The sequence below is a fragment of the Petromyzon marinus genome, chromosome 1 (genome assembly GCF_048934315.1).
Source record: "Petromyzon marinus isolate PM22_M1 ecotype Great Lakes invasive population chromosome 1, UKy_Petmar_22M1.pri1.0, whole genome shotgun sequence".
NCBI classification, from domain to species: Eukaryota; Metazoa; Chordata; class Hyperoartia; order Petromyzontiformes; family Petromyzontidae; genus Petromyzon; species Petromyzon marinus.
In genome coordinates, this window is record NC_133667.1 from 16,997,480 (window position 1) to 17,012,818 (window position 15,339).

General features: G+C 61.6%; 2 protein-coding genes across 2 annotated transcripts in view; both read left to right on the forward strand.

Annotated features, from left to right (window-relative positions):
- The window catches only part of LOC142905285 (multiple PDZ domain protein-like), a 39,257-nt gene extending 24,647 nt beyond the window's left edge, over positions 1–14,610 (forward strand). Inside the window, exons 17-29 of the mRNA XM_076065035.1 lie at positions 95–178; positions 1,379–1,750; positions 2,067–2,276; positions 3,125–3,328; positions 5,114–5,185; positions 5,428–5,503; positions 7,099–7,297; positions 7,771–7,815; positions 9,765–9,842; positions 11,147–11,236; positions 11,817–11,997; positions 12,384–12,495; positions 13,778–14,610. Coding sequence (XP_075921150.1) covers positions 95–178; positions 1,379–1,750; positions 2,067–2,276; positions 3,125–3,328; positions 5,114–5,185; positions 5,428–5,503; positions 7,099–7,297; positions 7,771–7,815; positions 9,765–9,842; positions 11,147–11,236; positions 11,817–11,997; positions 12,384–12,495; positions 13,778–14,034 — 1,980 coding nt within the window. The 3' untranslated portion in view covers positions 14,035–14,610. The remainder of the gene's footprint in view (positions 1–94; positions 179–1,378; positions 1,751–2,066; positions 2,277–3,124; positions 3,329–5,113; positions 5,186–5,427; positions 5,504–7,098; positions 7,298–7,770; positions 7,816–9,764; positions 9,843–11,146; positions 11,237–11,816; positions 11,998–12,383; positions 12,496–13,777) is intronic.
- Positions 14,312–15,339, forward strand: part of LOC142919399 (uncharacterized) — a 4,222-nt gene continuing 3,194 nt past the window's right edge. The window contains exons 1-2 of the mRNA XM_076063831.1: positions 14,312–14,326; positions 14,767–14,838. Coding sequence (XP_075919946.1) covers positions 14,312–14,326; positions 14,767–14,838 — 87 coding nt within the window. The remainder of the gene's footprint in view (positions 14,327–14,766; positions 14,839–15,339) is intronic.

Here is a 15,339-nt window from a genome sequence, read left to right on the forward strand (position 1 = left end):
CGCGTGATGGACCATGCGTGCGTGCGCGTGCGTACTGTATCCGCGCGCGTGACGGACCGTGCGTGCGTGCGTGCGTGCGCCCGTCTCTCGCCAGCTCGGTGTGCCCGCCCCGCGGCTGCCACCTTTCGCCTGGGGCAGCCAGCAGAGCCTCTCCAGCTCCGACCACAGCCTTGGCCAGGTGAGAGGGGCCCATCCCTCGACGTGGGGCCCTCCCGCGGGGGTCGGTCCCGGCGCGGCTTCGTGCGTCCGCGAATGGTTGGTAGTTTTCTCGGTTAATTTTAGAGACGTTTTTGGCTTGCCCGGCCGTGGCGGCGAGAGGGTTGGCGGGTCGCGACCGACGTCACGAGGCTTCCACCTCGCGCGCCGAGAGGAGGGGCCGCACGATGGCCACACGGCAAATGCGCCACGCCGGTTAATTATCGTCTGTCCCCTATTACGTTAAGTATACATTTAGAAGGCGCTGCTATGTAGGTTATAACATTGCACGTAAGATGACAGTGGTTTAGAGGTGGTTGTTATTAATGGCGGTGGTGTAGTTATGGTACGTACTTTGGACTTCTTTCGCAACGTACACGGCCAACCGTGTTAATCGGGTTCGGCGATGGATCGTCGGCGCTGGGCAGCACCAGCGCAGCTTCTCTTGCGCATCATGGGGTGAGCTGTTAGACTATTTTAATCTATTTTTTATTAATCAGGTAAGGTCCAATAAGCTAGCTGTCACAAACGATAGCTCTATGCCAGCGGTTTATCCTCATTGCGTGGAAATGTACAGCAGCCAAATACTCTTAAACACACATCGATTCTCAATGTGGAGGGGAAAAACCGGAGGACCCGAATAAAAATACACACAGAGAGAGAGAGAGACACGCAAACTCCAAATATACAGCAGGCGTCAGCGTCGGTATCAAATCCACGACTTCCTGCATACCAGGCGAGGTAGTTAACATCTAGCCACCTTGAGGAGGATGAGAGAGAGACGCAAACTCCAAATATACAGCAGGCGTCAGGGTCGGTATCGAACCCACGACCTCTTGCATACCAGGCGAGGTCGTTAACATCTCCCGGCCACCGTCATGCTGATGAGAAAGAGCCGCAAACTCCAAATATACAGTTTGACACGTAGACTTTCGCGAGCAATATCATCCATAATAGAGGTCACGTAGGTAGAAATAAAATAAAACAAATCACGACGTTTCGATCGCAACACAAGCGGCCTTCATCAGGTGGGACAACCACAGCAAGAAAATGCTGAAGTCAGCATAATGGAGGTTTTGGGTTCAAATCCACGACTTCCTGCATACCAGGTGAGGTCGTTAACATCTCCTAGCCACCGTGGCGCCCTTAGTAACCGCACCGCCCCCCCCCCCCCACCACGCAGATGTGGTCCGGAGGTAGCCCCCCCGCGTCTCCAGACAGCGCTCTCGCGGCCGGCAGGCCCAAGGCTCCGGCCGCGACGAACCTCGGGCCCCAGAGTGGCGTCTCCTCCTCCTCCTCCTCCTCGTCTCCCGCGGCGTCGCGGATGGAGACGGAGCGAGCACCGTGGAGCCCCCCAGACGACGCCGGTGTCGTTCTCGGGGGACCCCGGAGCGCCGGGCCGGTGGGGGGGAGTGCGACGGGGACAGAGGCCGAGGAGGAGGGGGGAGTGGCGGCGGTTGCCGGAGGGCAGCAGCCCATGTGGGACTCGGAGGTGCAGTGGATCGAGCTGGAGAAGGGCAGCCAGGGGCTGGGGTTCAGCATCCTGGACTACCAGGTGGGTGAGAGGCCGAGGGACGATCCCGGGAGGCTCTCCAGCCGCAGCCGTCGTCGTCGTCAGCCACATTGTCATCGTCGTCACCACCATCATCGTCGTTACCGTCGTCATCATTGTCACGATCATCGTCGTCAGCAGCCACGGTCGTCCCTTCCAGCCCCTCCCATCACGGCCGCCCCCCCTCCTCACGGCTGTCCCCACGGCCTCTCCAACGGCTGCCCCCCCCTCCCCCCACCACGGCCACCCCCCAATGGCCGCCCCACCACGGCCGCCCCACCCACCACGGCCGCCTCCGGGCGTCGTGTGTTGCCGGCAGGACCCGTGGGACGCCGACCGCAGCGTGGTGCTTATCCGCTCGCTGGTGCCTGGCGGCGCCGCCGAGCGGGACGGTCGCCTGCTGCCCGGGGACCGCCTGGCGTTCGTCAATGAGCGCGACCTCACCGGCGCCGGCCTGGAGGAGGCCGTCGCGGCCCTCAAGGGGGCACCGCCGGGCACAGTTCGCATCGGCGTGGCCAAGCCGCTGCCGGTGAGAAGGGGGAGGGAGGGAGGGAGGGAAGTGGGAAGGGAGAGAGGGAGGGAAAGGATGGGAGGGAGGTGAGGTGGGAAGGGAGAGAGTTAGGGAGGGGAGGGAGGATACTCCATTGGCTGTGCTAGGCCCAAGCAAACCAAGCAAAGGCAGAGGCTTACCGGGTAAGCTGTATAGCCATTTTTGAGAAGCTACTTGACCATCACAAATGACAGCTCAACGAAGTGGGCTGATATCATCATCATCATCACGTGGAAATTTGAAAGCGGCAGCCAAATACTCGAAACGCAGAAGACGTTGATTCTAAATGTGGATGGGAAAAAAACGGAGGGCCCGGAGAAAAATCCACACGACCGCGTGGAGAGAGAGACATAGACTCCAAATATACAGCAGGTGTCCGGGTCGGGATCAAACCCACGACCTCCTCCATACCAGGCGAGGGAGTTAACATCTCCTAGCCACTGGAAGTAGGGGGGGAGGGACAGTCGGTGTACGTGTGCAGTTTGTCTCCGCGTGAGCATGCAGCACGCTCATCAGTTGCACGGCAACAGCGCCCGACCTTCGATTAGCACGGTCGGCTACCTACGGCGCGCGAAAGAAGCTCAAACATACCGTACGGTACACACACACACACACACAAGCCCTGTGGAACCCCCTCGCTCGCTTCTATTCCAAACGTTTCCCCACCGTCGCTCTAACACCCCCCCCCCCCCACCTCGCCTCGCTCGTTAAACCTAACGGGACGCTCCCTCTGTGTTTCCCCCCCCTCCCGACCCTCATCCCTGTCTAACCGACTAACCGCACCGCGGCCGCCGCCGCCGCCGCCGGCGACGTCGTCGCGCGGGCAGCCCGACCCGGCGCCGGGCTCCTCGGGCCTTCGCGCCGGCCGCGACCCTCCGGCCGTCACCAGGGAGACGCAGCTCCCCGGCGCCGCCGGCCCCGTCGCCAGGGCGGCCGTCGCCACGGCGACCCCGTACCGCACGCGGGGGTTCCAGCTGCCGCCGCGCGCGCCGCGCGTGAGCTCGCCCCTCTTCCACGCCGAGCTGGCGCTGGTCTGTGCGCGACGTGCTCGCGACGTGTCGCCCGCGGTCGCGTTCCCCTAGCTGCGTGTCGGCGTGTCGCCCGCGGTCGCGTTCCCCTAGCTGCGTGTCGGCGTGTGCCCGTAGTTGTGTGTCGGCGTGTGCCGGCGTTGTATGCCAGCGCCCGTGCGCCCGCACTCGTATGCCCACGGTCCTGTGCCCGCGCTCGTGCCGGGATGGGCAACGAGTCGGCGGTGCCTGGCAGAGCCGCCGCCGCAGAATCCACAGGTGGTTTTAATGCGTAATTTGTACCGGATTTCGAATAGATTTGCAACGCGATATCCACGGGATTCGGGGGTCACCCCGGCAGGTCTTGTCAAGCCCCGACGTAAGCCGCGTGTGAAGACGCAAAGCATTCTGGGATTGACCAGGTGACCTCCTCCAGTGTGCCTGGGGGTGTCAAGGCGGGGGGGGGGGGCGGTGTGACGCTTGCACGCTCGGCGCTCGCGCGCAGACCATCGGCAACGCACGCGGGTGTAGCGTGGGGGGGTGGGGGGGTGGCATCCCTCAGGCTGGAAGGGGGACACGGCGACACAGGGGGACCCTGGGGGGACCCTGGGGGGACCCTGGGGGGACCCTGGGGGACCCAGGCACATTGCATTCCTTACACCACCAGGGGCCGTGCCACCACCATGTCCAGGGCACCCACGCGGCGATCCGCGATGGGCCCCCCTCACCCCCGCATCCGATGACGACGACGGTGATGATGATGACGACGATGACGACGACGACGATGATGACGACGACAACGACGATGATGACGATTGCTCCTCCTCGTTTCCTTGCGTAGCGTTGCCTCTCCTCGAGCCTGTACTCACGACTAATCCACTAACAACGCTGCAGTAGCTGATCAGGCCTGGGTCATTGTCGGTGTGGGAGTCGGAGGGGGGGGATGGGGATGCTCGGTTTTGTAGAATAAGTTGAGTGTTGTTGTTTATGTGTTTCTTGTTGTTCTTGTTGTTGTTTGGGGGGTGGGGGGGGGGGTGCGGCGGCCTCCTTGGGCACTGCTCTGCTGATGAGTTCTCGAAAGGGTGAAATCTCTGTAAGAGTTGCCGGTGGCAGCCTCCTGGTACAACAACAAATCAATCGGTCGGGAAAAAAACTCCCAGCAGGAAACAACGCCCCCCCCCCCCTCAACCCCCCACTGCCTGCCCGTACTACGGCAACTACCGGCGGCGCGAGTTCCAAAGGTGTCGATGTGCACGCGTCACTGCACCCCGCATCACGTACGCTCGCCACGCTCGTGTACACGTGGTCGTGTCCGCTCGTCGTGCGCGCAGGGTCGTACACGCGTGGTCGTGTGTCCGCGTGATCGTGTACTCGCGGTTGTGTAAGCTCGTTGTGTACGCGTGGTCGTGTCCGTATGATCGTGTACTCGCGGTTGTGTAAGCTCGTTGTGTACGCGTGGTCGTGTCAACTTGTCGTGTACGCATGGTGTAAGCTCGCTGTGTACGTGTTGTCGTGTCCACTTGTCGTGTACTCGTGGTTGTGTAAGCTCGTTGTGTACGCGTGGTCGTGTCCGCATGATCGTGTACGTGTGGTCGTGTCCACTTGTCGTGTACGTGTGGTTGTGTAAGCTCGCTGTGTACGTGTGGTCGTGTCCGCTTGTCGTGTACGCGTGGTTGTGTAAGCTCGTTGTGTACGCGTGGTCGTGTCAACTTGTCGTGTACGCGTGGTTGTGTAAGCTCGCTGTGTACGTGTTGTCGTGTCCGCATGATCGTGTACTCGTGGTCGTGTCCACTTGTCGTGCACGCGTAGGTGGAGCCCACCGAGTCGGAGGCCTTGGAGTCGTCGTCCACCTCGGGGCAGTCCCACGGCTCGACCTCGCAGGCACGCCGGCACCACCACCACCACCAGCAGCACCACCACCAGCAACTACCAGTACCACCAGCACCACCAAACCATCACGACCAGCGGCAACGGCAGCACCAGCCACTTCCACTGCTAACACCGGCGCCACCACTAAGAGCAACAACAGCGGTAGCAGCAGCTACCTGCAGCGCTAACCGTGACTCCGTGACTCTCTGACTCTGTCACTCCGTGACCGTGAATCCGTGACTCCGTGTGTCCAGGTGAGCGAAGGGGTCACCCGTCCTCCGTCCGAGTTCGAGAAAACCATCACGGTGAACAAAGGGACGTCCAGCCTCGGTGAGCAGCAGCCGCGGATGCTCGGTGCACTGCTGGCTGAATGCCTCTCGCTTCCCCTTGGTCCGCGTGCACCCTTTATTTTGTTTGACTACGATCAGAGGAAACAAGAAGATGCTCGGTGTAGTCGGCACTTTGCTTCGTTCATCATTTCGTGTTTTTTTGTTTTGTTTTTTCAATGCTTTGCTTTATGTGCCCACCCCCCCCTCCCTCCCTTTTTAAATGAAAGATTTCACAAAATATTTCGCGCTCTGCTCTCCTCTCTCTACCCCCACCCCCTCTCTGTACCCCCTCTCTCCCTACTCTATGTCTATGTTCCCCCTGTTTGCTATGTAATATTTGTTAAAAAAAACATTTTTTTACTGCGACAAGCGCTGCATCTGCACCCAGCCCGTCTTGCGTGCACTCGTCCGTCCGTGAGCGTGCGTGCGTGTGTGTGTGTGCGTGCGTGCGTGTGTGCGTGTGTGTGTGCGTGCGTGTGTGCGTGCGTGTGTGCGTGCGTGTGTGCGTGCGTGTGTCCGTCCGTGAGCGTGCGTGCGTGCGCGCCAGCGTGTTGGCCGCGAGCGGGAATCGAACCCTGGCCGCTGGGTTCGTGGCGCAGTGCGCGGTGCCACCACTCCCCTCCCACTCCCACCCCCTGCCAAAACCCAAACTCGCGTTGTTGCCGTGCCGGCCTTCATAGGTGCCGCTGCTGCTCGCTGACGGCACTTGCCCCAGCAGTCTGTTAAGGCTACACGGGGAGACCTTTGTCTTTGCGTCTGTGATTGCGTGACGGTTTGTTCCACTGTGGGCGCAGAACAAACGTTGATTGTTGTTGTGCACACACAACCATGGACTGTTTGGGGCAAGTGCTATTAGCGAGTAGCACCTATGAAGGCCGGCACGGCACACGGAGTGAGTGGATGGCCAGCACAACACCCGACCGCCTTTGTCTCCCCAGTGGCGATGTTTTTACTCACCACACTGGGTACTAATTCGAGGCTGAGTCGACCTAGGGGAGGCCCAGGACCGGTTCAGATAATATAATCGTTGTGAGCGGGAATTGGACTCGTGTTGTAGATGCAGTGCGCTAACCCCCTGCGACCACCGCTCCTCCCACCTTTGTCTTTGCGCACGCACACACGCACACACTCACACACGCACTCACGCACACACGCACACACGCACACACGCACTCACGCACTCACACACACACGCTCACACGCACACACGCACTCACGCACACACGCACACATGCACTCACGCACGCACGCACGCACTCACGCACACACGCACTCACGCACGCACGCACTCACACACACACGCACTCACACACACACGCACTCACACACACACGCACACACGCACTCACACACACACGCACTCACGCACGCACGCACTCACACACACACGCACTCACACACACACGCACTCACGCACACACGCACTCACACACACACGCACTCACACACACACGCACTCACACACACACGCACTCACACACACACGCACGCACTCACGCACACACACACGCACTCACGCACACACGCACTCACGCACACACACACGCACTCACGCACACACGCGCGCACGTCCTGTTGCCGGCGGCACTGCTGCAGGCATGACGGTGACGGCGGACCCGGAGGGCGCCGGCATGATGGTGCGCAGCGTGATGCACGGCGGGGCCATGGGGCGCGACGGGCGCGTCACGCCGGGCGACGTGCTGGTGGCCGTGAGCGGGGAGCCCGCCGCCGGCCTTGGCAGCGCGCAGGCTCGGGCCCTCCTGCGCAAGCACTCGCTCATCGGAGCGCAGATCGAGTGAGTGAGCGGGCGGGCGGGCGAGCGGGCGACTTCCCTTGTTCGTGGTCTTTCTCCGCTCTCCCGTGAAGAAGGCCCATCGCCTGAAACGTCACCCGTATTTAAACGGCAAAGAGATCCCCGTCCTCTTAGGGCGGAGCTCTTGACGAGCGTGTGTCCGCTTTTCGTTACGTCTTCCACGCTCCGCTTAGCTGCTTTTCGCCCTCTGCGTGCGTGCGTGTTAGTGCGTGTGTGCGTCGCTACGCAGTAGCACACGTGCGGCAACACTCCCACGTGGCGACCGTTGCCCGTTAACCCGGTGGCGACCGTTGCCCGTTTACCCGGTGGCGACCGTTGCCCGTTAACCCGGCGGTGGCGACCGTTGCCCGTTAACGAGGCGGGGAACGTTGCCCGCGATGCCGATGTTCCTGCCGTGCCGCTCACTGTTGCTCCCCCTTCCGCGGCCGCCGCCGCCCCCTCTCCCCGTGGCCCAGGTGTGATGGGCCCTCTGTGGGGCCCAGGGAGGCCCCATCCCTAGAGTGAGTACCCCCCCCACCTCCTTCTTGCCCTCCACCCCCTCTGCCCCTTTACCCCCCCCCCCACATCATCTGTGCTGCCCCCCTTTCCAAGCCTTGGATTATTTACCAACAATAACAACAATAACGTCACCGACCACGTTTATACTGCGCCCGTAAAGTAGCACGACACTTAAACGTCCCGAGTTGGCGGGTTGGGGGGTCCCCGTTTTATCAACCTGTGGAGGGATGATGATGGTGATCATGATGATGGTGAAAACAACGATCGTTATCATTTTTGAGTCAATCAAAACAACTAATCGACTAACTAACCATCCCAGCCGTACCGTGGAGCGAGAGCGGGCAGGCATGTCACGTGAACCACCCAATCCCGACCCTGACGCCTGCTGCTGTATATTTGGAGTCTGCGTGTCTCTCTGTCTCTCATCATCACGGTGGCTAGGAGATGTCAACTCCTTCGCCTGGTATACAGGAGCTCGTGGGTTCTATCTCGACCCCTGACGACGCCTGTTGTATATTTGGAGTCTGCGTGTCTCTCTGTCTCTCCCCGTGGTGGTGGCATGGATATTTTTTTTCTCTCCGGATCCTCCGGTTTTCCCTCTTCCACATTTAGAATCGGCATCACGCATTCCGGGTATTTGGCCGCTGCTATAATTGTCCACACGACGGTGGACATTTGCGATGGCCAGGTCGCTTCTGAAAAAAGGTGCTATCTATAGCTCAGTAGGGGGGCCTTACCTGGTAAAATAAAAATATACTTTTATTTCATATATATATATTTTTAAAGCCACAAACACACGCCGGCGTTTCTGGCCACCGCAGCGGTGTTTCGCCCCACGCCACGTACAAAGACTTCTCCTCTGCTCGCTCCCCCGCCCCCCACCGCCCCACTAACCCCGGCGACGCGTCGACCGCTGCCGGGCCTCCGCATGCGGCCCGAGCGGCTGGCGCCGGCGCCGCGCTTGCACGGTTCTCACTCTGCCGGGAGCGCCGCCGCCGCCGCCGCCGCCCCCTCCCACTGCCACCACCGCTACAGCCACTGCTGCCACCATCGCTACCACCATCGCTACAACCGATACCACCACTGCCACCACTACCACCGTTACCACCACTGCTACCACTGCTACCGCCCGCTCCACCGCTCCCACCGCTACCACCGCTCCCACCGCTACCACCATCACTACTGCCACTGCCTGCCCGGCGCCCATCTCACTAACACGGCTCGTTGTGTCCTCGCTGTGCCGTCGACGAGCTGCGCGCTGGCGCGAGGAATTGCGCTGGCGGGGGTGCCACGCAGCAGCCCTGGTAAAGGAGCTGCTGCTGGTGGTGCTGCTGATGGTGCTGCTGGTGCTGCTGATGGTGCTGCTGATGGTGCTGATGCTGGTGGTGGTGCTGCTGCTGGTGCTGGTGGTGCTGATGGTGCTGATGGTGCTGGTGCTGATGGTGCTGATGTTGCTGATGATGCTGGTGGTGCTGATTGCTGGTGGTGGTGCTGATGCTGGTGGTGCTGATGGTGCTGATGCTGCTGGTGCTGCTGATGCTGCTGATGGTGCTGATGCTGCTGGTGCTGCTGATGCTGCTGATGCTGGTGGTGCTGATGGTGCTACTGATGGTGCTGATGCTGCTGGTACTGCTGATGCTGCTGATGCTGGTGGTGCTGATGGTGCTGCTGATGCTGGTGGTGCTGATGGTGCTGATGCTGGTGGTGGGTGCTGGATGCTGGTGGTGGCTGTGATGGTGCTGCTGGTGCTGCTGATGGTGCTGCTGATGGTGCTGATGCTGGTGGTGGTGCTGCTGCTGGTGCTGCTGATGGTGCTGCTCGTGCTGATGGTGCTGCTGCTGCTGATGGTGCTGCTGGTGCTGACCCTGCTGGTCTAACGGCAACGTGGGGCGTTTTGTTTGCGGCCGTGCCGCCGTGTCGCTTGTGCCCGGTTTTGGCGCCGGCCGTGCAGGCTCACGTTCGTGAGTGCCGGCGACCTGGAGGAGTACCGGGAGAGTCGGCGCGCACACGCTGGCGCCGCGGCAAGCAGGTGACACGCCTGCCGTTACCTCGTCGTCACCATCGTCACTGTCATCGTCACCGTCATCACCGTCGTCACCATCGTCATCACCGTCGTCATCACCGTCGTCGTCGTCACCGTCGTCACTGTCATCGTCACCGTCATCACCGTCATCACCGTCGTCATCATCACCGTCGTCATCGTCATCGTCGTCATCACCATCATCACCGTCGTCATCACCGTTGTCATCGTCACCGTCATCACCGTCGTCACCATCGTCATCACCGTCGTCATCACCGTCGTCGTCGTCACCGTCGTCACTGTCATCGTCACCGTCATCACCGTCATCACCGTCGTCATCATCACCGTCGTCATCGTCATCGTCGTCATCACCATCATCACCGTCGTCATCACCATTGTCATCGTCACCGTCATCGTCGTCATCACCGTCGTCATCACCGTCGTCGTCATCATCACCGTCATCGCTGTCATACCTACTATAATCACCCAGGGATGGCTGTCCTTAACGCTCGTGAGGTCACTCCACATCGACCAGCCCCCCTCATTAATATTTATTAGCGGCTGACGCCTCCTCCCCCCTCCTCGGCATCAACTTACAACCCTCACTACAAAGGCAGAACCCTCACGCCACGTGATCTCCGTAACGCTGTTGAGACATCGAAGTAGAAAGGACGTCGTGATGGACAAGGGATTATAACCTTAAAATGAAATAGGTCTGTGTCACCGCGCCCTTACAAATTGCACGCGAATGGATGCAATGAATATCACGTCGCGCTCTGCTTTTCGCTTGCAAGTTTCAGATTTACTGCAATACACCCGTCCTTGGACTGGGCAAAAGGCTAGTCATTGTCATAGTCATCATCGTCATCTTTGTCGTCATCATCATCATCATTGTCATTATCGTCGTGACCATCATCATCATCGTCATCGTCCATTCCATCATCTGCTGGCGCTGCTACTGCTGGTGGTGGTGGTGCTGCTGGTGTTGATGGTGGCGGTAGTGTAGCGGTTAGCGCTACGCTGCGCTACGAACCCGGCGGCCAGAGTTCCATTCCCCGCTCACGACCAACATTATCTGAACCTGTCATGGGCCTCTCCTAGGTCGACTCAGCATCAAATGAGCACCCGGTGCGTTGCGTAAACATCGCCACCGGGAAGACAAAGGCGGCCGGGCGTGGTGGTGTTTTGCCACCCACCCCCTTGTCTGCCGTGCCGCCCTTCATAGGTGCAGCTCGCTTTACAGCACTTGCCCCGACGGTCCGTCACAGGCTACACGGGGGATCTTTGTCTTTGTGTGCGTGTGGGGGGAACAGAGAAGCCGATTTGCCGGAGCGTGAAGCTGGGGAGGGGGAGGAAAGCGAAGAGCGGGGACCCTCGCAGGTTCACTGGGGGCCCCCCCGCCGGTAAGGACCCCCCCTCCACCACCAATAAAGACCTCTCTGTCTCCCCCCACCAGTAAGGACCCTCCCCCCCCCCCACCACCAATAAAGACCCCTCTGTCTCCCCCCACCAGTAAGGACCCCCCCTCCACCACCAATAAAGACCTCTCTGTCTCCCCCCACCAGTAAGGACCCTCCCCCCCCCCCACCACCAATAAAGACCCCTCTGTCTCCCCCCACCAGTAAGGACCCCTCCCCCCCCCACCAATAAAGACCCCTCTGCCTCCCCCCACCAGTAAGGACCCCCCACCAATAAAGACCCCTCTGTCTCCCCTCACCAGTAAAGACCCCCCCCCCCACCAATAAAGACCCCTCCCCCCCACCAGTAAGGACCCCCCACCAATAAAGACCCCTCCCTCCCCCCCACCAGTAAGGACCCACCGCCCCCCCCCCCCCCCCACCGATGAGGGACCTCCTCCCCCACCCCCCAACTTGACTATGGCGCATCATCGAGTCTATGGGCCACGGTCTGTTTGGGGCGACACGGGGGGGATCTTTGTCTGCGTGTGCACGTGTTCACGTCCGCGTGCGTGCGAGCGAGCAGGGTGCTGGTGGACCGCGACCCCGGTGGGCGGTCGCTGGGCATCAGCATTGTGGGCGGGCGAGGGATGGGGGCGCGCTTGACGCCGGGCGAGGTGCTGCGCGGGATCTTCATCAAGCACGTGCTGCAGGACAGCTCCGCGTCGCGCCTCGGAGGGCTCAAGGAGGGCGACCGCATCCTGGAGGTGCGGCGGGCAGCGTTCGGTCACGGTGATGGTCGCGTGGGTGACGGTGTGGGTGACGGTGTGGGTGACGATGCGGGCGATGCGTGGGTGGTGGTGTGGGTGACGGTGTGCGTGACGGTGTGGGTGACGATGCGGGCGATGCGTGGGTGGTGGTGTGGGTGACGGTGTGGGTGACGGTGTGGGTGACGATGCGGGCGATGCGTGGGTGGTGGTGTGGGTAACGGTGTGGGTGACGGTGTGGGTGACTGTGTGGGTGACGGTGTGGGTGATGCGTGGGTGACTGTGTGGGTGACGGTGTGGGTGACTGTGTGGGTGATGCGTGGGTGACGGTGTGGGGGGACGGTGTGGGTGACGGTGTGGGTGACTGTGTGGGTGACGCGATGCAGGTGGGTGGTGAGGACCTACGTGACGCCAGCCACGAGCGGGCTGTGGACGCCATCCCGTCGAGCGGTGCACCCCGTCGAGTTCGTGGTGCAGAGCCTCGTGCCCAGGGCCCAGGTGAGGGCCGCCCCCCCACCACCCCCACACACACAAAGACAAAGATCCCCCGTGTAGCCTTAACAGACTGTAGGGGCAAGTGCCGTTAGCGAGCAGCGAGCGCCTACGAAGGCCGGCACTGTGGCACACGGGGCGGGGGGTGGGGGGTTTGGTGGGTGGCCACCGCACCACGCCTGGCCGTCTTTGTTTCCAGTCAATATGTCTGGGAAAGTTTCAGACGCGGCGTTGTTATCGCGACTCCGTTACAGCGTTCAGTTGAACCGCTGACGGGTCGATGTTTCGATGTTCCGCTGCCCCGAATCAGTGCCACTCATCCTGGGATTCTGCCCTCTCATCATTTCCATAATCTCCATCCACTCCTCCATCATCATCTCCATCATCATCTCCATCATCATCCCCTCCATCCACTCCATCCACTCCATCATCCCCATTATCCTTCGTGCCCTGCTCTCACTCACCACCGCTCACCACATCTCTCTCTCTAGGCCCCTGCCTCTCTCCTTCCTGTGCACTTTCCCTCTTCGTCCGCCACTACCACCGCCACCACCACCGCCACCTCTGTTCTTTGAGAGTTCCAACAGCTCCCCCCCATCCCCCACACCCCCCCCCCCCCCCCCATTCCGCTCTCTCTCTCCCTGAATCGTCACAATGCATGCCCCTAACGTCCGCACCGCAGCGCAAGCAGCCGCACGTTCCGCGCTTTGCCTCGGTCCTTGTTGCTGTGCTGCTAACCCCTTGTTGTTTTGCATGTCCGTCCGCTCTCTGTTGTTTGGCTGTGCGACCCTTCCCCGTACCTCCCCCCCCCCATCTCCGCCCCCCCCACCCCCACCGTGCGCTGCCCTCGACCCCCCACCCCCCCCCCTCATCTTCCTCGCACCTTCACGCCCGCTCGCTCGGTTCACTCCCGCCCACTTGTCCGCCCGCCCGCTCGCTCACCCGCCCGCTCACCCGCTCGCCCGCCCCGGCTCACCCACCGACTCATCCTGCCGCTCACCCACCCCTCTCGCCCGCTCATCCACTCGCCCGTCCTCTCGCCCACCCGCCGCCCACCCACCCGCTCACCCACCCGCCCGCCCACCCACCCGCTCACCCACCCACCCGCTCACCCACCCGCCCGCCCACCCACCCGCTCCACCCACCCACCCGCCCGCCCACCCACCCGCTCACCCACCCACCCGCTCACCCACCCGCCCGCCCACCCGCCCGCTCACCCACCCACCCACCCGCACGCCCACCCCCGCTCACCCGCCCGCCCACCCGATGGCGTGATCCGTGGAAGCAGCCCACGACGCTGCCGCCACCGAGCCCCCAGCCGCCCGCGCTCCCCGTTCGTCTCACCGTGCGCTAGCGTCCCCGGGGGACGGACTCGCGAGCGCACAAAGCCAAAAGCTCCCAAAAAGAGAGGTAGCCTCGTTGGGGCAAGTGCCGCTAGCGACGATAACAGTGACGGCAAACGGCCACCGTGCCCCGCCAACCGTGGCGGTGACATCGCCGCGGCGCTCGTGCCAGGCTAGGTGCACTCGGTGGCCGTCGCCGTGAAGTGTCGAAGGCTCTCGCTGGTGGCGGGAGGACACGGGACAGACCCATGTGGAGGTTGAGGAGGGGAACTGCTTAATGTTCAGGGGCAGCATTAGGTCTATGGGTAGTGCTGAGTCTATGGGGTAGCGGTGTTATTCTGTGGGCAGTGTTGAGTCTATGGGCAACAGTGTTGAGTGTGGGTAGCGGTGCCGAGTCTCGTGTTGAAGCTGATTCCGGTGTAGGGGTTGCAAGGAGGGGAGAAGGATTTGAAAAATGGATTGGGGCACGGGGAGAAGGCATGGACAGATGCACTGTGAGTCACAACCAGAGACTTTAGACGCTCAACACACACACATATATATACACAGGGAAAGAAATCACTTGACGTTTGTGAGTGTTGACGCACGAGCCGCTCGAGTGTCGGCGGTCGGTCGCGTCAAACTCCTCGCGCGGAAACGTCTCCCCACTCGCGCCGAAGTCACGTCCCCCCCGCTCGCGACGCGTTGCCGTTCGCGAGTCGCCACCGCCGCTACGACGGCGGTGGCTGTCGTCGTCGCTGTCGTTGGTGTCAATAAAAAATATAGTTTAAAAATGTAACGCTGCTCGCTGCTCGCTGCTTGCCGCCGCCGCTGAAGCGACGGTCGTGTGAGGTCCGGAGTCTGCGGCTGCGGAGGGTTTTTCGTAGGGGGTGGGGTCAGTGGGTGGGGCTCGCGTGGTCGGCCGCGACGTCCGCGGGTCGCCACCTCCGCCAAGCTGCGCTCCACCACGGCAGCGCAGAGCGCCAAGAAGCACTGGAAGAGAAACTCGGCCAAGGGAGGGTGCGACGTGAGTGCTTTCTCACCACTCCCCTCACCACTCCCCTCACCACTCCCTCGTCCTCACCACTCCTCACCGCTCCTCCTCACCGCTCCTCACCGCTCCTCACCACTCCTCACCACTCCTCACTGCTCCTCACCGCTCCTCCTCCGCCGCTCCTCCTCACCACTCCTCACTGCTCCTCCTTTCCGATCCTCACCGCTCCTCCTCCGCCGCTCCTCCTCACCACTCCTCACCACTCCTCACCACCTCACCACTCCTCCTCACCACTCCTCACCGCTCCTCTTCTCCGATCCTCACCACTCCTCACCGCTCCTCTTCACTCCTCACCGCTCCTCCTCACCCACTCCTCACCACTCCTCCTCACCACTCCTCACCACTCCTCCTCACCCTCTTCACCGCTCCTCACCACTCCTCACCGCTCCTCCTCACCACTCCTCACCACTCCTCCTTACCACTCCTCACCGCGTAACTCACATTAGTGTGGTTGGCTACGTCCGACACAAAAGA